The sequence below is a fragment of the Triturus cristatus genome, chromosome 7 (genome assembly GCF_964204655.1).
Source record: "Triturus cristatus chromosome 7, aTriCri1.1, whole genome shotgun sequence".
Taxonomy (NCBI): domain Eukaryota; kingdom Metazoa; phylum Chordata; class Amphibia; order Caudata; family Salamandridae; genus Triturus; species Triturus cristatus.
The window spans coordinates 1854580231-1854603884 of record NC_140590.1 but is presented as its reverse complement, the minus strand read 5'-3'; the positions used below and the strand labels follow the sequence as shown (position 1 = coordinate 1854603884).

The 23654-nt window shown below is 41.2% G+C and overlaps 1 protein-coding gene across 1 annotated transcript in view; it reads left to right on the top strand.

The window, feature by feature from the left end:
* Nucleotides 1-9753: 9753 nt before the first annotated feature.
* Nucleotides 9754-23654, top strand: part of LOC146813456 (uncharacterized) — a 550359-nt gene continuing 536458 nt past the window's right edge. The window contains exon 1 of the mRNA XM_085615430.1: nucleotides 9754-9969. Coding sequence (XP_085471556.1) covers nucleotides 9946-9969 — 24 coding nt within the window. The 5' untranslated portion in view covers nucleotides 9754-9945. The remainder of the gene's footprint in view (nucleotides 9970-23654) is intronic.

Here is a 23654-nt window from a genome sequence, read left to right as displayed (position 1 = left end):
ACATACACATAGGCGCCATTTTATCCATCTCACTTGTAAAACTTGTCCTACAACACTTTCTATGAAAACAATATTAAAAGACATGTTCCAAAATGGATGCCAAAACGGAGCAAATGAATGAAAACAATACATCTTTTAATGCTTTTTTAAATTATCATTTTCCACAGAAAAATAAAGTATATTAAAAAACACAACGAACGCAGTTTTTAAAAAAATTAATAGTGACACTGACTAAAACTTATAAATACCAGGAAGACACCATTTTGCAATCAGTTGATTATCAACTACCAGAGAGACCAGACGTAAAAACCTGACCCTCTGACACCTCCACTGTGACCTCCACTGAGAGAGCACTGCATTCGTTTGGAAAAGCATTGTTATTTTGCAACTACTAGTAAGTCACTAATATATTTTAACACCTTGTTTTATCCTTAATCATGTTTTATTTCCATACAAAATATGTTTAAAAATTATTTATATTAACTTATTAAATTTACTGTTTCTAATTTTTTATCACTGAAAAAACTGTAATATATACCCACTTAAATCATCTACTTTTTTTCCAAAAACAGAAACTTGTTATTCTTTCAAAATCAAGAAATCTTGTCCCTAATTTTCCATCACCTCAACGTAATCGACTCACCTTTACTATTGTGAAGGTAAATGTTATTAAATTGTAATTATTTTACTTTAAAACTATATTTTTAGCATCAGCAAAAGTGTTGTATGGTAAAGGGGATTATATTAATTTTTTACACATTCACACTGCTTCATAAACGAAATTATGCGATGGTGCAGGTGTAACAATTAATAATATGACTGCAGTTATGTACTGCATTTGAGAAAGCGTTTCATGGTACTGGGGTAACTATTACTATTCGAAGTCCCAGAATGTTCAGCAGTAGAGTAATTGAGTGATGGTGTAGGGGTATCCATTATTACTCTTATTTCATAATGCATTGAAAGTGTATTATGTTTTGCTGTACCAATTGTTACTCATACTCATGTGTGATGCAGCACCATGAAAAGTATGATATGTGATGTAGTTAGAGTGAAATAAAATATCAGATTTACAATCAATTGGTCTCTTTTTTTTTTTCAACCAACGTAGTCAAAGTAGCATTAATTATTTAAATTTGTTTTCATTTTCAAAGTCAATCGGTTGCAACTTTGTGGATTAAATCACTAAAATAAATAGCTTAATCCTGCAGCCAGCACTACCAAGAAACCACGAAAACAATCAGCTAAAGAAAAAGGTATTTTAAATTTACACTGTTATAAATTCCACAATGTAATAGTCATACCTTTTGCTATTGTTACTCCAGGAAAGTGCAGAAGTAGGGTAAGTGTTGGATAGTGTAGGGGTACAATTTACTATTCTAACTCCAGGAAGGTGCAGCAGTAGGGAAAGTGTTGGATGGTGTAGGGGTAAAATTTACTATTCTAACTCCAGGAAGGTGCAGCAGTAGGGAAAGTGTTATGTACTAATAGTTAAATTCAATGTCATAATTTCAAAATGTTAATCAAAATTTGCATTTGTCACCAACGTTCAGTTTTTTAATTTTTTCTTTTTTCATTTTTCCAGACAATTGTTTTCAACTTTGTTTTACGATTCAGTCCAACACATAAGTGAAAACTCCAGCCAGCAGGCCAATACCACTTCAGAAGCCTCACCAAGGAAAGGAATCCCAAAAAAAAAGGTATTTTTTTAAAACCATCAATATGTTAGGCAAACCATTTACTTATTAATGTTAATAAAATCCCAAAATATATAAAATAAGGCTTGCAGTTGGAAGAAGTTATTTTTCTAACTCCAGGAAGGTGCAGCAGTAGGGAAAGTGTTGGATAGTGTAGGCGTTCAATTTACTATTCTAACTCCAGGAAGGTGCAGCAGTAGGGAAAGTGTTGGATGGTGTAGGGGTACAAATTACTATTCTATCTCCAGGAAGGTGCAGCAGTAGGGAAAGTGTTGGATGGTGTAGGGGTGCAATTTACTATTCTAACTCCAGGAAGGTGCAGCAGTAGGGAAAGTGTTGGATGGTGTAGGTGTTCAATTTACTATTCTAACTCCAGGTAGGTGCAGCAGTAGGGAAAGAGTTGGATGGTGTAGGGGTGCAATTTACTATTCTAACTCCAGGAAGGTGCAGCAGTAGGGAAAGTGTTGGATGTAGTAGGGGTGCAATTTACTATTCTAACTCCAGGTAGGTGCAGCAGTAGGGAAAGTGTTGGATGGTGTAGGGGTATAAATTACTATTCTAACTCCAGGTAGGTGCAGCAGTAGGGAAAGTGTTGGATGGTGTAGGGGTACAATTTACTATTCTAACTCCAGGAAGGTGCAGCAGTAGGGAAAGTGTTGGATGGTGTAGGGGTATAAATTACTATTCTATCTCCAGGAAGGTGCAGCAGTAGGGAAAGTGTTGGATGGTGTAGGGGTGCAATTTACTATTCTAACTCCAGGAAGGTGCAGCAGTAGGGAAAGTGTTGGATGTAGTAGGGGTGCAATTTACTATTCTAACTCCAGGTAGGTGCAGCAGTAGGGAAAGTGTCGGATGGTGTTGGGGTATAAATTACTATTCTAACTCCAGGTTGGTGCAGCAGTAGGGAAAGTGTTGGATGGTGTAGGGGTACAATTTACTATTCTAACTCCAGGAAGGTGCAGCAGTAGGGAAAGTGTTGGATGGTGTAGGGGTATAAATTAGTATTCTAACTCCAGGAAGGTGCAGCAGTAGGGAAAGTGTTGGATGGTGTAGAGGTATAATTTTCTATTCTAACTCCAGGAAGGTGCAGCAGTAGGGAAAGTGTTGGATGGTGTAGGGGTACAATTTACTATTCAAACTCCTAGTAGGTGCAGCAGTAGGGAAAGTGTTTGATGGTGTAGGGGTATAAATTACTATTCTAACTCCAGGTAGGTGCAGCAGTAGGGAAAGTGTTGGATGGTGTAGGGGTATAAATTACTATTCTAACTGCAGGTAGGTGCAGCAGTAGGGAAAGTGTAGGATGGTGTAGGTGTTCAATTTACTATTCAAACTCCAGGAAGGTGCAGCAGTAGGGAAAGTGTTGGATGTAGTAGGGGTGCAATTAACTATTCTAACTCCAGGTAGGTGCAGCAGTAGGGAAAGTGTTGGATGGTGTAGGGGTATAAATTAGTATTCTAACTCCAGGAAGGTGCAGCAGTAGGGAAAGTGTTGGATGGTGTAGGGGTATAATTTACTATTCTTACTCCAGGAAGGTGCAGCAGTAGGGAAAGTGTTGGAATGGTGTAGGGGTACAATTTACTATTGAAACTCCTAGTAGGTGCAGCAGTAGGGAAAGTGTTTGATGGTGTAGGGGTAGAAATTACTATTCTAACTCCAGGTAGGTGCAGCAGTAGGGAAAGTGTTGGATGGTGTAGGGGTATAAATTACTATTCTAACTGCAGGTAGATGCAGCAGTAGGGAAAGTGTTGGATGGTGTAGGTGTTCAATTTCCTATTCTAACTCCAGGAAGGTGCAGCAGTAGGGAAAGTGTTGGATGTAGTAGGGGTGCAATTAACTATTCTTACTCCAGGAAGGTGCAGCAGTAGGGAAAGTGTTGGATGGTGTAGGGGTAACATTTGAGGTATAGTATTTACTTTTACATCCTAATTTGTTTTTCTTCTCTTCTCTTTTCAGATAATGTCTAGTCTTGAAGCTGCGAAATACATTAAATCCAGGAAAGGAAAAAATTTATTAAACCATGGAGGATACATATATAGTAAGGAAAGAATAAGTTTTCCTAGAAATCATTGGAGGTGTGTGCAATACTACACTACCCATTGCAGTGGCAAAGCGGTTACTCTTGATAATTTAGTTGTGAAAACAACAGAACATAACCACTCTGCCTCTGCAATGGAGGTAGAAATAAGAGAAACAGTTAACGAAATGAAAGCTATTGCAAGCACCTCCAATGATTCTACAGGATCCATTTTAAGAGAGGTTGCACAGCATGTCCCCAGTCATGTTGCTAGTAACATGCCTATAATTCCTAATTTGAGAAGAATTATTCAAAGACAAAAGCAGGCAAGTAACATTCAATTATCTACACCACATTCTTTCTCTGACATTAGAATTCCACATGATCTTTCTATTTCATTTTCTGATGAACCTTTCCTTTTGCATGACAACCAAAACCCTCAAAAACGAATTCTGATTTTTAGTACCCCACGTAACCTTGCAAAGTTAGAAAATAGTGAAATTTGGATGATGGATGAGACGTTTAAAAGTACACCCCATCCTTTCACTCAAATTTACACTATACATGCAAAAATTAACAATAATGTCATTCCCTTAGTATATAGTTTGCTACCTGATAAGACTTCTGCAACATACTCTGAACTTTTATCAGTTATTAAAAGTAAAACATCTCAAAGTCCTAGGAAAATAATAATTGATTTTGAATTGAGCATGATCAATGTGATCAATAAAACGTACACGGATACCCAAATTCAGGGATGTTTTTTCCATTTTTCCCAGGCTTTTTGGCGTAAATTACAAAAAACATCCCTAGTTGCAGAATATTCTCGTGATAGCAAACTACAATTTGAACTAAAAAAATTAACAGCACTTTGTTTTGTTCCTCCCGATAGTGTGGACGAGTACTACACTGCAATTATAGAATCTGTTTATTATACAAGTAATGAAGAGAAATTGGCTCCCATCCTAAATTATTTCGAGGACACATGGATTGGGCACCTAAGCAGATCGGGTCGCAGGAGGAAGCCACGATTCCATGTGGAGTGGTGGAACTGCTACACGAGCTGTTTAGAGGGAGAAGCAAAAACAAACAATGCCATTGAGGGATGGCATAACTCCTTCAACCACACAATTGGCAAACCTCATCCAAACTTCTACTCTTTTTTGGAAACTTTGAAGAAGGAGCAAAGTTTTCAAGAAATGAGACTAGCCCAAACACTTGCAGGTAGTCTAAACCCACGAGTAACTGTCAAAACTAAGGAAATGTCTGAGAGACTATTGGCTATATTACAACAATTTTCGTTGTGTGTGGCTATAGACTACCTGGAAAATCTTTCTAACATTCTTTCTTTCTAAAATTAGTTTTGTACTTACTTTCTTGCTTTGCTTCAAATTTAATTATCATTTAATTACAATTGGCATACAATTTTTTTCAAAATTTTTTTTCAAACTTAAAAGTCGGGTCTCCTTATTTTTTTTTTTTTTTCAAATCTTCATTTTTTGCAAAACTACCAATGTGACCAAATCTACTGTTCCATAGTATTCGACCAATTTTTCTAAAACCAAACGCCAGTAGATTAATATCAGAAAACTTCATTATTAACTACCACCCTAAAAATGCACCAAAAATCCAACTACTAAAAATTTCAGAAGTGAAGCAATTATCCAAAATGCACATTGCTGCATAAACACCAAATTATTAACAATCACTTTTTTCCAAAATTTACGAATACGCCATTTTTTTTTTCTAAGAAATGAAGATATAAATCATTATTATTGGTTCCGAAGTTATGAAATAAACTTTGTGAGCAGTAACTTAAATTAATTTTACAGTTACTTACATTTTTGTAATGAACCAATACATTTGCGCGACCCGACATAGGCATAAATTAATGACATAAATGTGGACATGATTTAAAACATTTTCTACATCAATTAGTTATTCCGCAACCTCTCCTTATTCTTTTCTTACTATATATGTATCTTTATTAAAGGTTTAATCTATAAATAAAAGTGAAAATGTTTCCTACCTGGACGCAGATCAGCTTCCTGCTGCTTCCTCCTCCGATGCTCTTCAAAATGGCGCCTTACGTCTACGTTCACGTCATGACGTCATCGCGCGCATCAATGTTTAAAATGGACTATTTTATTTACTTTATCTGTAAATAAATGTTTATAAATGTAAATAAATTATGTATATGTTTTCTAAAAAATGTACATTATGTTAAAAAAATCAATAAAACTTAATAGTATTTTCTAAGTTTGTTCCAATAAAGAAATATTTAATAAACCTTATTTGTTTACTGTTATTATTTTTTTAAATTGTAATTTAAACATGTAAAATGTTATTTTTTATTCGTAAATTTACAAAATGTGTTCCTTACCTCGACTCTATTTTCTTTTTCCTTCCAAACTTGCTCTTTCTTCTCTTTCTGCTCCTTCTTTTCTTGTACCGCGGGTTGTATATTCTGAAGCTGCCAAAATAAATGAAGGACAAATAAGCTCATAGACTTCAATGCAAAAGCGTGGGAATTTTTTTAAAAGTAAGTTCTATTTTCTTTGCTCTTTTTTCTTTTGGTATAATTTCATGTTAAATACATTTCTAATAACTCTATTAATAATTTAAATATTTTTTTTATTGTTTTAATTTTTTTTTAACATTTCTCATATTTTATATTAAAATACTCAAAAAGTACTCTTACTTTTTTTAAAAATTTTATTTCATTCATTACATTTTAAATAAGAAGGTTAAAAATACTCAAGTATTAATCTTTCATAATACTAATATTTTAATAAATTTTTATTTTTTATAACAAATACTCTAGTATTCATATTTTATAATACTTCTCATATTTAACATTTTTACATATTTTTTAAATTATTTATACACAATATATAATCTTTCATATTTTTCAAAATATAATACTTAAAATAATTAATAAACTTTTACTTAATTATTTTTTAATACTTCTCATATTTAATATTTTTACATATTTATTAAATAATTTTTACACAATATTTAATCTTTCATATTTTAAAAAATATAGTATTTTATATAAATAATAAAATATTACTTTATTTTTTATATACTCCAACAGTACTTTCTTTTTTAAATCTTTTATATTATTTATTACATGTTTTTATAAGAAAGAAAAAAATACTCAAGTATTATTTTCTCATAATACAAATCATTTATTATAAAATTTATATTTATTTAATTTAACTTAAAAAATACTCTGATATTTGATTAATACTCAAGTATTAATCGTTTATTAAACTACTCACATTTTTTAATTTTTCTAAATTATTAAATAATTTATACTCAATAATTACTCTTTCATATTTATCAAATATAGTATTTAATATAAATAATAAAATATTAATTAAATTTTTATCAAAAAACATTTTTCTTAAAAATAAACAAACAAAAAAAATGCGTTGTAATGGTATATGCGTTGTAAAAGTACTTACCATATAACAGCATGCGTTGTAAATGCATGCGTTGTAAAAGCTTTTGCGTTGTAAAAAATGCGTTGTAATAGCATTGCGTTGTAAAAGTTGCGTTGTAAAGGTTGTTTCCCGAATACGACCCAGAGATATTCTGAGTTAAATGATTTAACAGTGAACCTCGAGAAAACGCAAACAATGACAATCAGCAACAACAAAAAGAAGAAAGTTTTCTCGTGGTTCTGGAAAAAAACCCGAATCAAAGACACCTCGTCGTATAAATATCTAGGCGTGAAGATTGACAGTGGTGGCCAATTTAGAGAACAAAGGGCTAGCATAAGAGTCAAAGGCACCGTTCTGGCAATTACCTTAAAAACATTAAATAACAACCTCTCCGGCCCCTCTCTGACCCCCTTACTACATGTTATACGTGCCAAACTGTTACCAACACTAACATATGGGAGTGAGGCCCACCGAGGCAGAGATGCCGCTATACTTGACAGCACAATCGTGTCGGCATACAGAATCATCTTCAGCCTCCCAAGGCGATCCTCCCCAGCACAGATCAGACTGGAGTTTGGAATCCGGTCACAGTTATTGGCACGACAGGGGGCATATATCTGCTCTTGGGATAAAGTAAGAAAAACGACCGAAGGGACGCTGAACGAATATCTATGGAAAGAGCTTGAGCAGACCCAAAACTCACCAGCTGCAAAATACCTGGAAAAAGCCTAATGAACACCAGGCTGGCAGAGCTCTGGGCGTCCCCTGTAGATCATAAAACACTCAACAAATTGGTGAAAAAATCGATCAAGCTACAGTCATGGGTTCAGGATAAAGCCATCCTATCAAAAAGATCTCATGCTTGGATGGTATTAAATACATACCTGACACAAGCCTCCCAGCCTTACCTTGCCCTAGGTTACACAAAAAAAATCAAACTGTGCTTTTTAAGATATAGATTGGGCTTGTTACCATGCATCCTACATCTTCCTCACTGGCTGAGATCGAAAGCAGGTACATTATGCAGGTTATGCGGCAAAGGGGCAGAAGACATGTTGCACCTGCTATGCTCGTGTGAGGAACTGCACGAAGAAAGGAAGCTCCTGCTGAAACGCCATTTCATTCTACAGGGGGTACGCACACGAAGGAATGCAGTGCTAACATGCTTCTCAGCACAGGACCCTCAGCTGAGCTGTAGATTTGTGAAATTTTTAAAAGTAGTAGAAAAAAAACTACCAAAAATTGACCCATGATCAACTTAGCAAAACAGGACATTTGATTTAACTTACACAGATGAATTATTTATGCGGCAGATTTTAAAGAATTTTATTGTGTTATTGTATCGCATTGGTTTTAATTAACTGTGCAATAAATTATAAACTGAAACTGAATCCTTGTTTAGGGGGGGCGGGAGAGGGAAATGGGACAAGTAACTGGACTGTAATGTTATCTTGTTCCTAAAATCAAACAATATATGAAGGCAATAAAAATAAAATAAAGAATATGTACCCCTCTAAGCTGTTTCTCATTTACCAAGTAGCTGATCTCTCAAACTGATAGGTTGGAGAAGGGTATAAACAAAATACTTTGGTGTGTGGAAAAGGTGCAGCCAGGGATTAGCATGCCAGCAATGGCTTCAATGTGTAATGTTAGAGAAGGCTGCTTGAGGAAAAAGAAAGAGGACAAACCAAGTGCTGCAGTTTCTTGTAATGTGTGGGTCTCAAAGTGGAGGATGTATGAGAGTGGTGGAGGGGTGTGTGAGTGAGCAGAGGCGCAACTAGAGCCAAATTTGGGGGGAGAGGGACTCATTCTTCCAGCAATAGGCAAAGTGGAGATGCAGGGGCTCTAAGAAGGAGTGAAAACACAACAAAAAGTGAAAGGTCTTTTAAAGACCTGTGAAGTACTCGGGTGCTGCTGCAGTAAGACAGTCGCCAGCCTGGGAAGCTGTCTCAGCCCGGGCTGACACACACGACAGGGATGAGGGGAGGGCTGAAGCCCTTTGAGCCTAATGGTTGTTGCACGCCTGTGAGTGAGTGAATGTGTGAATGCAGGTGGGTGCTAGATTCAGGCAGGGCACTCACAATTTTTAAAGCAAAAAATTGCTTTCTTTTGGCTGTTATCCCGCCTGAAAATAAATACCCCACCTTCAATAGATGTCGGTGGGAGACATACATTCTTTGATCATTTATTTTAAATCTCCCACTTTCCTCTTCTAAAATGTTGGCATACGTGTATGAGCAGAATTAAAAATAACCCTTTGAGTGTTCTCGGACATAGCCTGTTGTGCCAGGCTAGACTAAAAACAGTAATAAACCAAATGTGAAGGTAAACAGCACCATCGTGCCAGGAACGTACTGGTAGGCCCATGCACTACTTATAAGCATGCATGCATGCATCTCCCTGCACGCATGCGTAAACCGCGTCAGCGCACGCGGGAAGCTTAATACTGCGCACGCACGCACGCCTGTTTCAAAGTGGCGCCACCTGTTGCAGCGTGGCGTAGACGCACGTTCATGGTGTTGCGCATGCTGATGGCGCCGCGCATGCGCAGGAGCGTGCAGTCAGTGTGCGTTAAATGGCGAAGAGGGCCAAGGCGGACTGGTGAACTCCCCCGTGAGCTCCGGGGCGGGAGAGAGCTGTGTCCGCGTGCATGTGTGTGCGCCTGAGCTCCCCTCTCGGCGAGGGAGCCCTCCGCGCTTTAGCTTAGTAGCGCCTAGACTACCCTCCAGCGCCTCTAGCTCAGACTCCACCTTTCATCCTTCGATCCCGAAAGAGTCAGGGCAGCATGCCCCAGCGAGGGCCCGAGACGGTGAGTCATGGCGTGGAAGAGGCCCGTACGATATACACAGACATGACTCAAAGCTACAGATCTCAGGGATCCAAGGAGGGGGTGGAGGCTCCAGTCCTGTATTACCAAATAGTCAAAGTAGGCCTTTTAGGGGCCCCGCGACAACGGATCAAAATACAACTTGAAGTACATACACCAGAGACATCAGATTCACATGACTGGTAGTCTCTTTGAAGCTCATCATCTGGCTGCGGTTAGTTTGGGAAAACATCCGGTGCATTGGGTATTACAAGAGAGAGAATTTGCGAGGGCCCCCCTACATTTCGTCTGCCTAGGGGCTTCCACATGGTTTATTCTGGCACTGTGAGGCACGTGCGTCCAAACAGAACAACCTCTCCCCAAGGCCCTCTAATGCTTCCCATCGCACAAGCTGTCGTTATCCAAAAATACCTAGCTCACACCGCCTCCCCCTCTGATAACCCTCCTCCTTAATCCTCACCAGAATCCTCCAATGCCCCTCCTCTCTTATCCTCACCCGACTCCTCTGATGCCCCTCCTCTCTTATCCTCACCTGACTCCTCTGATGCCCCTCCTCTTTCATCCTCACCTGACTCCTCTGATGCTCCTCCTCTTTCATCCTCACCTGACTCTTCCAATTACCCTCCTCTTTCATCCTCGCCTGACTCCTCTGATGACCCTCCTCTTTCATCCTCGCCTGACTCCTCTGATGACCCTCCTCTTTCATCCTCACCTGACTCCTTTGATGACCTTCCTCTTTCATCCTCACCTGACTCCTCCAACGAACCTCCTCTTTCATCCTCACCTGACTCCTCTGATGACCCTCCTCTTTTTTCCTCACCTGACCCCTATAGTGACCCTCCTCTTTCATCCTCACCTGACTCCTCCAACAAACCTCTTTTATCCTCACCTGACCAGACCCCCTCCAATGACCCTCCTCTTTCATCCTCATCTGACTCCTCTGTCTCAGATCACCCTTCTCTCAAGCTCATCCGCAGCCCTCCACTCTCCAGCCCCTCACCTTCATTCCTCCTTTACCCCATTCTGACTCCCCCTGTCTCACGTCGTCTTCACTGCCGAAAACACAACCTTTTTACCATCTCTCTTCCCTCTCCACATTGTCATATGCCCACTTCATTCACCCTTTTCTGACTCCCCTATCTTGCATCCACAGCTAAAAACTTTGCGGTCTGTATAATGGCTCTATATCCTAAAATCATTCATTCTCCAACACTAATGCCTTCCCTCATCTTCTCTCAACCCTAAGGCCCTTAAATGTCTCTTGGTTCCTTCCGTATTTCTCCTCAGCCCCGTCACTCTAGCCCATCCAATACCTCTATCAAAATATGTATCCTCCAGCCCCTTTAATGACTCTCCTTATCTGCTAATCTTTCTCTTTCAACTATTCTGATAACTTTCCCCATCTTCTGTCTATCTTCCGACCCTTCTATATCTCCTATGCGCTTCCACTGTAGCTTCCCAATGGCTCTAATGCTTCTTCTGTTCATCCTCTGACCCCTCAATCTCTTCTCATCTTCTCTCAATCCTCTGAGTTCTAAAGATTTCCTCTCTATTATTCCCAGTTTGTTTGTCCCTCCAGCCTCTCTGTTGTCTCCTCTTAGTTTCTATTCTTTTAAGATCCACCAGACTTCTCAGTTTTTCTGTATCACTTCTCAGCTCCTCTCACTCCTTCATCATACTAATGCCTTTCCTTATCCTCTTCGGTGTATTGAGGAAAACCTTCACTCTCCAATCATTTATAAAGCCTTAATGAGCAGCACCCCCACTTATTTTGCAGACATTCACACTATCTCTGGTGGCTCTTGGCACATCCGCAGCCAGCCCACCAATTGGACTGGAGACTAACAAAGGTAAAACAAGAAAACAAGGCAGCAGGCCTTTTCCATCTATGTACCAGGACCTGGAACAACATCCCTGTACCCATGAGGACCACACAAACGCTGCTCCAATTTAGGAAAGACTTTAAGTTGCACTTCTTTAAAGACCAATATATCTATGAAATAACAATACAATTACACACTACCTCTCATATTCTTGATTTAATGCTTTCCTTTCACCCTGTACAGTGCTCTGCTGCCTTTTGGCAAGAATCGTGATTTACAGATACCAAATATATATATAACTACATTACAATACCTCTTTGTTTACTTTCTGTCCTCCGCACCTGTCATTCTTGCATTTTGTCTGTATCTCTCCACAGCCTCACTCTTTCCATGATCTCATCTTGCTTCTGTTTGTTATCTTCTGTCTCTCTTTTTTTTTTTTTTTTTTTTTTTGAAAACCTTTATTGACATTTCAATCAAGAACAAATATGGGCCTACAACCCCCCGGGGCCGGCCGCTAAGCAATCAGAGCAATAACGATCAAATGTAAACACAGGCAGCATTTCGGGGAGCAGAATCCTCATGCTAATACTGTGAACAGGGCAGGTAGGGCAACAGGAGAAAAAGGTTTTCATTTTATAATAGAACAAGACAGAAGGATCAGGTGCCAGACAATTTCCCAACAACGATAAAAGGTATGCAGAGTAATAGATGTAAGCAATATACCGCAATCTATTGGATCAATGGCGCAGACACAAAAACGTCAGGATGGGGAAGAATATCATAAACAGTTGCGCCTGCAGTCCCCCGCCCAAACTCCCAGAGAACACCCCGGAAATTGTGGCACACATGGAATGGCAACGAGTCATAACAAAGGAGGCGTATCACACTGATCCCAGAAAAGGAAAAACAAGAAGAATCAGAGAAGAAAAAGGAGGCCATGGAAAAAGAGATGTCTTCTGTCTCTCTTAAAACTCTTGGAAGCCTCATCCACATTTTTATCCTCATCTACCTTACTTCCTTCTCTTCTACTTATTCTATTTAGTCTCTCCTAGGTTCTGTTGTCTCCTAAGCTTTTTAGGTCTCGGCTGGCGATAGCAGCGCGTATGCGCTGCTTTCGGCATTCAAGAGCTTCTTGAAGTCAATACGGTTTTGGAAGGGGACTTGAAGCCCCGCCCATCTTTTTAATTGGGTAGCATAATCTTCCATGCAAAACGCTGGCTTCTGATTGTAAAGGAGGCTTCTTAGTCCCTCCTTGTTTCTGCCTTGTCTCCTTTTGGTCCTGCCCACCGGGATTGGATCGTTTACTGGCGGCATGACACTCTCTCCTTCATTAGTTGGTACTTACTTTTTTCTTCTAATTCGGCTTTGGCAAAGTCAGCCGTGTGTTTGTTTTCGCAATGCACTTTTACTTAAAGTGAAAGAGCGATGCGGGAAAAAAAACGCGCCTTCCTTTGCGGTACCACACTTGTTTTACTTGTTAAATAATGGTGGCCGCAAGTTTTATCCCACGCGACTCGGCCAACTCGTTTTTTTTAATTTACGTAAATATTGACGCCGCACATTTTGTTTATTAATTTTTAATCGCTTATGCTTCTGTAGTCATCGGGGTTTAAGGTCAATATGATGTTACTTTTATTATGTTTGCCACTTAGTAATCGCTCTAAAAAATTCACAAAGCTCGAGAGCTCTGTCCGACTACTTTAGATGCTGTTAGTACTCTAGGTACAGGAAGGGGATAGTAAAGGGTGCAAGCCTCACATGTAGGTTTCATACACTTAAAATGGAGGTGACCGTGCCGTTCACGTTCTAGTGTCTATGATGCACGTAGTTTCAACGGGCTGGCTTTAAAGATGGAGCATGTGACAAGTGAGACATGATCCCTCCCCTTTCTTGTCAGGGTTCCTCCCCGTAGGAGGAACCCTGCCCGAGGGTCACGTGACGATGGTAGTGAACGACAGAGCGTGGTTGGTGGATTGACGCCGCTGGCGTCGGAGGTCCTGGAAGCAGCTGGGCACTCTAGGCCTCCCAAACCACAACAACAAATGGCAGTGATCACCGCGCGCCCCTGTGTTCACGCACAGCCCTCCTCTAATGGCGAGAGATGGTGGCAGCGGTGAGATCTGTGCTTGGGGCCCCGGGTCTGTAAGACAGCTGGTGCGCGGGGCCGCTTCTGTCCCCCCCTTCCGTGTGTGAGACAGATACACAAAGAGACTTTGCCTGACTGCATGCGGAGGTCACAGGGCGGGCCTGGTAGGAAGAGGTAGGCAAGGGGCCAAAGGGCTGCGTCTGAGACAGGCTTTCCTACTGCCCGGAATGTGTGTGTTTGTGGGAGGGGGCAGTGCCCGTGGATGGCACTCTACATGATTCTCTTTGTGGAAACAGTTGGTCTTGTCAATGCTGTCCCCTGGTATTCCCTGTTTGGCATTTGAGGATTTTACCTTAAGAGTCAAATCACTTAATCTCCCCGTGATTACCGAAAATCAATGTCATTGTCTAATATAACTGGTGCTCATGTAAAGCGCTCCAATACCTCCGGGCCGGGTTCGCGCTTTATAAACAAAACTGCGAAAGTGACTCCTCTCCCTGGGCCCCTTTTACTTCCGTGAGTCTCCCGAGTGTATGTGGTTGTCTCTTTTCTTGATTGTATGCATTTCCTTGAGTATGTCTTTCGAGGGTCTCTGGGTGTCCCCCCTCCTTTCAGTGCCTGGGGTTTAGTCTGCTGCTTTTGTGAATGTCTTTCAACTTGCTGTTGCTGCAGTCTTTCCACCCGCACTGCACGGGAGTGGATGCCACCAATTCAACTCCTTCATGTGTAAGCAGCCCTCCACTTGTTCCCACTAGTCCCTGCCCATAGTCCACTACCGCATACTTTAGCACCTTTACTGTGGCATAGATTACCTCCCTTGCCATCTAAGTAATTGTTAAATGGCCTTCTAAATATATAACAGATTTGTTCAGTCCTGGCTTTTACCCAACACTAGCAAGTGGACTGTGAATTTTAAGACTATATTTCTGAAAGGAAAAGTGAAATAAATTCCATAATGGAAAATGGTTTGATTAAAAAACAAAGAATGGTTGGTTGAGCTTAGACTCTGATACTGTTCAGGGGCCATATTACCAAAAGTGTCCCAGAGGCGGAATGGTTGTGTGTGTGTGTCTGTCTGCTTTTGCATACTTGGAGTATTACAGAAGGGGCAGGTGATACTTGTGTGGCCCATCTGTAACACAGATTGCGCCAGAACACATGTAGCGCCGGCACAATCTCAAGAGGCGTTCTGCCCTCATGCAAATGAGGAAACACTTTGTCTCTGCACTCATGTGCATCTTGGACACAGGCGGAGAGGCAGAAGATCTGGCAGTGGGCAGACTGACTGTGTGTCACAAATAGGTGGGGCACAGTCATTGTGCTGTCTGGGACACCCCTCGGGTGGGGAGAAAGTGGGCCTGTGGACACCCCCTTCCCCCACACTACCCCTTCCCAGTGGGAGCAGTAAAAATGCTTGAGCTCTGATGCTACCCTTGTGAGTTTGTGCATTATGGTCACAACTTGCAGGCTTTCGAGGGCCACTCTCTGACCTGTTTAGTTTGTGAGCCAGGACCATGTCAGCTGTCAGGTGGCACCCCCTGACTGCTCTTGGAGCTAAAATCTGTGGTGCAGTTTGTGGCCCCTTCTTGCCTTCTTTCTTTGGTCAGGCCCTGTCGTCCATGTGAATGAGTGGTTGTTCTTGCCTTTTTGACCTTCTGTCTATCCTTGCTCAGCCTATATCATGATGCTGTGTTTATGGAATGGGATGAGTGTGAGTGCTGGCTATTAATAAGTTTGGACCAGGAAGCTGAGTGGAGAGGTCATCATACTCCAGATTGGGTGTCCGGCATGTTACTGACACGACAAGTGGTCGGCAGCCTGCATATTGCAGACATTTATACCTCCTACCTCCTCTTTCTTACCTTCTCTGGAGCAATACCCTGCTCTACACAACCCCCTACAACATGCTGGCACATTGAATGTGGTTCAAAGCACTGCCCTCCATAACTGACAAATACAGCCTTATTGTCCGCAGGAGTTCCTATTGATTCATCTCATCTCGATAGCAGGTGAAATCCCCCAAGGCTCTCTCCTCTCACGAGTAATTTTAAACTTGTATGTAATACTGGTGGGAATCTTTCTGGTAAACCCAGACATCAGCTTTCGCTAGGATGCAGAAGACACCGAGCTTTAGCTAAGGATCGCAATCGAATCTTGGCATCACCTTTCCTCGTAACTATCCGATCCATGAAGCCCAAGGCCTGTCTCAGACAAAGTCTGACCAAGATGGATTTCATGTGGTCACCCACTGCCTGTTCTCTGTGACCAGATGGTGCCTTTGTCTCGAGAGCCACCCTTGCAAGCATTAAAAATGCAATAGGTCTTGCCTTTCATTAAGTTAAAGCCATTTGCTTTGCTATACAATACCATTAGCAAAGCAAATGGCTTTAACTTAATCAAAGGCGAGACCTATTGCATTTTCAATGCTTGTTTTTGTTTCTCAATGCTTTTAGTGCTTTTCAACTGCCATTCTGAATTTAACTCCTGTCTCTTCTAAGCCCCTTCCTGACTCTTCTCCACCAATTCTGCTTCTGTCTCTCGTAAGTCCTCTCCAGTTTCACTGCTCCTCTCCTAGGCACCCTTTCTCTCCGCCACACTGTCTCTCCGCCACCCCATTGTCTCATCACCTTGCTTACTCACACTCATATCACATTCCCTCCTCGGCCCGTTCTCTTCTGCTTGTCTCTCCTCAGAGTCTTCTGACTCGCCATAGTCTCCGTATCTCTCCTCAGACCATTCCCAATGTCCCCAAGCTCCCAATCATTTTTCACCCTAGTCTCTTCTCAGCTTCTTTTATTCCTCCTTGTCATTGTTATCATTACAACTCATCCATACCCAGGTCTTCTCTCATGCATTAGCCATACCTCTTTGTTGAGCCCCCACTAGAGGTTCCACCACAATGTCTGCCCTGTACGCCCCCAGCAAAAAACAAAACAAATCCAGCACTCATTTATATGTCCTGCAAAGATAAAAAAGTAGAATAACATAATCACCATACATTTCTGCAGACACTAATGTCACAAGCAGAAACCCACAAGCAGGAAATTTACCTGGTCTTAAAAATCATAGTAATGCCATGAAAAATTGTTCTTTTAGTAAAAAGCTGGCAGGATTGAGTTGCAGTGATTGAGGCTGCGTTTGGTAAGAGTACAAAACTCGTAAGCCCGTGATTCAACCTTGGTACTGCATCTTCTGCACGTGCTGCATAGTACACTCAAACGTCCAGGGCACCAGTGGCATGCTGTACCACAAATTTAAAACCTTTATTTGTACAACTGTGATGGTTGAGTGAAAATCCAGGTATAATAACTTTCCTCCGAATGGTTTAGCAGTAGTTATTGGCCTGATAGCTTGATATCTTAGAATCCTCAGTGATCTTCACTGCCTTTCACTGTAGCCTGCCTGACTCCTGTACTGAGCAGACACTTGGTGCTTTTTTCCTCATCTCAAGATATAACCAATCTCAGAGTAAAAATCACTATCATACACTTCAAGAATTCCTAATGTGCGGTAGTGGAAATTGCTTCAGAGGTGGGGAATTACTATCGCCCGACACGCAGAATTTATTAGTGGTCAAGGACAACAAGGCTTCGTGTTAAGAAGGGCCAACTTCCTGCAGCACAAACTCTTTGGTGGACACTTAACGGTATAGTTGGAGAGGGCTGGCTGCTTCTGCTAAGTAAAGATACATTTTCCAGCGCCTTAGAGGTTCAAACATGTGTATATAGTTTATTAATGCCAAACCTTTACTTTTAGGGAAGTGCTCTTAAAAAATACCTTGAGCTATAAGTTCAGCTAGCTTAACCAACAGTGGTTCCAATATAAAAACATTTACAGACCTTTACAAAATATAACCATGTGTGACTGTTTAGAATGCTCCTTGATAGTATGTAAATACATACAGAACAAGCATCGAAAATGCAATAGGTCTCTCCTTTGATTAAGTTAAAGCCATTTGCTTTGCTAATGGTATTGTATTCTAGCTTTGAATTATTTAGTGTATATTTGTGATATGAGCATATATTTGCTCTCCCCTCGCCCCTTTCTTCTGCCTCATGCTATTGTCATCCTCACTATACGAAATTAACACATACTATTCTTCTATTCATTCACCTCCCAAATCTGAAACACTGCTCTATTCCTACTAACGCTATGCTTTAAACTACTACACAGCTAACGAAACAATTCTAACTACATACAACTACAACATATCACAAATATACACTAAATAATGCAAAACTAGATTACAATACCATTAGCAAAGCAAATGGCTTTAACTTAATCAAAGGCAAGACCTATTGCATTTTCAATGCTTGTTGTTTTAGGTGGAGGAAAAGAAAGAAATAATGAAGCAAAACGACAGTGACATGCACTTACTCGTTGGTTAGGAAGAACGGGGGTTGCAGAGGGAGATTAGAGGGCTTGAACACACTGACGCAGATGCAGACAGACTGCTCCTGTGGTCAAACTGAGAAACCTTTAAGAGTATATTAGATTCTGTTCTAGCAGCTGTGATCTTCCAACAAAGAATTGTTCGAGCAAGTGCCAGACAAACAACCCACCCTGCTTAGAACCCGTGATCTGGGCGCCACCATGTTTGAAGAGGACACCTCCACACAAAACACGCTCGCGGCCAAGCTGAACAAAGCCTTTGAGCCTCAAGCTGAGGTATTCAAACCAAGTTATCGCGCTCTCAGTCACAAAAAAGCACTTTCGCGCAATAACAAAGCCCCTCAAAAAAAGAGAAAACATGTTCTGTCGCCTCGCCCCACTCTGTACACCATCTGTCAGCCTCCTTCCCAAACAGCCTGACTCCCCTTGCTGCGATCATAGGGGGCTTTGTTATGAACTGGTGACTGCGAGGCTGCCCACTGGGCCGCAAAGCCCCTCTGCTTTTCACTACCCCCCCACCCCCCACCCTACATAAAACTGCATTAAAAAAATGAATAAAACTAGCAGATGCCTTGTTGGGCGGCGTGGGGCGGGGGGAAGCGCACTTGGAGACCATTTCATTTGAGCTCTTTACTGAATTCAAGGAGAAAAGGAAAGTGCAGTGGGTAGTACGTGCTATCTGTGCCAGCGACTTCCAGCCTGGCGCAGCTGCGCCAACCTTCCTGCATTCGAACCCTTCCGGGAAGCTTACAGAACACTGCAGTTTAAAAAACGTGAAAATACTCCTCCTTAGAACTCTCAAGCTTTCTTTGCAATACTGCTTGATAAATACATACATAGGTTGCTTGTCACGTACATCGTTGTCTTTTTTTTTTTTTTTTGCAGTTATTTTTTATATAGTGCGAACTCTACCCGCAGATATCGGGGCACTCTATGGGGTCACCAGTTGCGTTGCAGACACGTTCATTTTTAGACACGGAGCATTTTGCCCAGCTACACAGGATGTTGAGCATCACGCTGAGACATGTACACTGTTCCGCGGCATCAAAGTCGGCTGCTCTAGCCGTTGCGCCTCTATTAAAAGTCTCTGCTAGTGACTGCCATTTTATGTACAAATGTATCCAAGTTGGCCAGTCCGCCTGTCACTGGACTTCCGCCGGGAAACAGAAACCTGTTCCACACTCCGATGCTCACCTTTCGGGGTTCGATGTTAAAACATCAACACCAAGCCCCCGGGTCCAACTGTTTGGTGAAAGCAGCCACTTGACAATGTCTAGTGTCCTTGTAGTGCCTCTTTACCATTGACGGTTCTATGCGCTTTTGATATATGAATCTCATTGCTTTAAAAAAACAAGCGCGGCTGCGAAAGCGAATGCGCTGCAAATAAAAACAAGCATTGGCATAGCCAATAGGTCTCGCCTTTGGGACCTTATAAGTGTTTAGCTATGCAGCATATTTTCCTGGGTGCTGTACCACAAGAGATTGAAGAGCTATAGGAGAAAATCCAGTGAGCGAGAAAGAGTCAATTAATGGGGAGGGAAAGACGGAGGAAGAGAGAAAGGTAGAGGAAAACAGAAATGAAGAGAAAGAGAGTAAACCCCAGCTTAACAATTTGGAAAGAAGATTATGATTGGGGTGTAATTATTCATCAAATGTTAGCTCAAAAAGAACTAACCTTATAGTGCCTCTTTACCATTGACGGTTCTATGCGCTTTTGATATATGAACCTCATTGCTTTAAAAAAAACAAGCGCGGCCGCGAAAGCGAATGCGCTGCAAATAAAAACAAGCATTGATCTCTTGTCTTTATGGGGCCATGTGTTTGTAATTAGAAACACATGGCCCCATAAAGATAAGAAAGTGCTTTGCGACAGCAGCAAAGCAGGCGACCCAGTCCGGATCGGAAGCGAAAGGGTGTCAACAAAAAACCCTAATTTCCAATGGCAGGCCAACGTTTAGCATAAACAGTGACGCCAGCCAATGGAAATGAGGGGCGGGGCTTCAAGCCCTCTTATCAAAGTCCTCGTTCACAATAAATCTCGCTGCAACGCTAGGCAAGACCTAAAAACGGAAGCAAGATTGGTGATTAATTGCATTGAAAATAATATACCCACAAATATTTGCAATTTGGCATAAATGGATGATGATTGCAGACAGTTTTGCTAAATTATTGTCTAGTTTGTTTCTTTTCAAAATAAAATTTTCCCAACAACAAATGTTTGCATCTTAGTGAAAAATAGATGAAGGTTATTAACAGTTCGGTAAACTCTGGTGCAATATAGGTCGATAAACACTGGTGTTGTATTCAAGAAGACCTTTAAATGCCATTTTCCTGGTGCTTCGTTAGATAAAACGTTAGATCTGGGCCAGTATTAAACAATAGTAATGATAATAATGGGAAAGGAGTGTACAACAATTACTGGTTATATGTAAAACAGAATAAAGTCCTAGTTCCTAAATAAAGCAAAGATATGCACCTGCAGGCATATAACCTTGCATGAGGGCAGAATGAAGCTTTGAGGAATCCAAAGTAGTCAGTGTACTAGCATATATTTGTTAATATCATTTTTGCATGAACAAATATACAAACATATTTGTTCATGTAAAAATCTGAGGAGTGAGTGTAACTTCTGTTGTTAAAACATTTTTCACTTCGGGGTGCGTCCTGCTGGATAAAAGGTTGCAGAGTACTTCCACCAACTTACCTGATAGTGCACGTCAGTGTCTCTTCTGGAGACCTATTAACATTGTCCCGCTCTGTCTAAACAGCCACAATTGACCAACACGGAAGCCCGCCTGTCTCTACCTCACACTGGCTATTAACCGTCCGAGGCACCTTGGATCTCTCTTTGGTAAAACTGGTATGCATTGCGCTGCTTGGGTCCAGGTGCATTAAATTTAGGAGACATGGGGCTTTCTGACCTGTATCGTTGTCTTAAGGAAATTGTTACGAAGTAAATGTGTCAATGAATCATGTCGACCCCCTCTTAAACATTTGGTCAATAACATGTTGGATTATTTTCATCATGTACTAAGGATGTCATAATGTTGGATTCTTTTTATCACGTACTAAGGGGGTAGTATTACAGTCATGTACCCCTTGGATACGTTTTACATTAGTGTTGTGATTAGTCTGAGATCTGGGACACACTTTTTTAATCTTCAGATATTGAATTCCTCCTGTTCCAAATGTTAGTAGCCACTGTTCAGAGTCATCTATAGGCCCGTTTCCAAGCTCTCGGTTCTTATGGAGCTCATAGTATATTTAACAATACTGCTTAACCTTGTTTAACTAGTCTTTTCTTGTTTTTTGGGAGCTGATGCCCGGGGCATTGAGTGCCTGTCCTCTTGTGGCTTCCTTGAGGTGTCTCCGCCAATTGATGAAACAATGTCCCCCTCCTTCTGAACTGGTGTCTGTCATTTAAAGATATGTGCTCTTCTCGGACTGTATGTTCTACAGAAGAACCCTTTTTGGAATCAAATTTTATAATCAAATGGGACACACAGAGAAAGATTTCCACTGAACTGTGTTAAGTGCTATCTAAACAGACGCCAGAGGTGGAGTTATTGACACCAGGTTAATGCGTAAAGAAGCATACTTGATTATGAAATTTTATTCGCTATCAAGAGGTCTGAATGAGATGTCTGAAACAAACAGATTGTAGCCAACCCATTTGTTTAACCCTGCAACCATACCCGGTGTCTTGTAGTTGTTTCAACAATGAAAATGTTACGTTTTTCCATTCTAAAAACAAGGTAGACGCTGCTTTGGTCTGTGATCCATTTCAGGTTTTACATTATCTTTTATACATCCTTTTTTCCAAAAATCACTCATCTCATTTTTGCGTGGAATAATCGTAAACAGCATTGGATTGTTTAACAACCATCACCCTGAGGCTTTGCTTTAGTAAAAAGAAACATGAATTATGCACCATTATAGAAGTTCAGTGACGATACACCACATCACCTAGAATTCTCGAGCAGGACCAGTTGCTGTGGGACACACCCAATTCACAAAAGAAAGGTCAGAGGGACACAACGCCATTATCCAAGTGGCAGGAGGTCGATGTAATCCTGAGGGAGCCCTAACAAGCTTTTGTGTAAGTGAAAACAAAGATCTGTTGCATCATGTTTTAAAAGAATTGAACATTTCGCACTCCCAGGCAACCCTGGAGTCTTAGCAACGGCGGTAATATGCCATGTACCGAAAGCGCATACTTTAAAACCATAAGACTTGGTCTTGCACACTTATTTTCTGTGAATATGCACACTGAAAAAATTGTTTATTCACACATGGAAGGCGAATGTAATCAAATTACAATAGCAGCAAGAGTCACCTTGATATAATGCAGCACAATTTGATTTGGCAGCAAGATGCTTCTCAAGTTATTTAAAAAAAGCCGTAACAGCTAATCCCGATTGCAAGCATTTTCCACAAGGCTTGTTGAGTGTGTATTGTTTTTGTGAAGCACGCAGGCACAAGCAAAGACTGAAACACGTCAGTTTTGTTTATAACAGAAAGGATCCCCACTGGGCTCCAGAATCGACTTCTAAACAAATAAAAATTACAGAGACTCACAGGTAATAAAAGCTTTGTAAATTACCACAAACTCTGCGCTTCACTACCATTTCTAAAAGACGTGGGTCCCATGCTCACTACGTCACTGGAGTCAAGCTATCCTGGCTGAAGAGGGGTGAAACCCCGAAACCGGTCCTAGGATGCTTGATTCCGGTCCAGGGAAGACATGGCTTGGCAGTTCGGGCTGGACTGTTCCCATGAGGCACAGGGTCAAGACTGATTTGCATATTGCCATGTCTGAACTGGGGTGGCGTGGCGAGCAAAATAACGATGTGTTAAACCCAGATCTGTGACTGGGGGTGAATGTTTTGCCAATGTGCAACATTCCGTCCATCATCTTGTGTGTTTTGCTGTTCGCCCTATGTGGGAAGGGTATGCCCAGACGTGGGTCCCGTGCTCACTACGCCACTGGAGTCAAGCTATCCTGGCTGAAGAGGGGTGAAACCCCAAAACCGGTCCTAGGATGCTTGATTCCGGTCCAGGGAAGACATGGCTTGGCAGTTCGGACTGGACTGTTCCCATGAGGCACAGGGTCAAGACTGATTTGCATATTGCCATGTCTGAACTGGGCTGGCGTGGTGAGCAAAATAACGATGGATTAAACCCAGATCTGTAACTGGGGGTGAATGTTTTGCCAATGTGCAACATTCCGTCCATCATCTTGTGTGTTTTACAAGCAAAGACTGAAACAGATCAGTTTTGTTTATAACAGATAGGAGCCACACTGGGCTCCAGAATCGACTTCTAAACAAATAAAAATTACAGAGACTTACAGGTAATAAAAG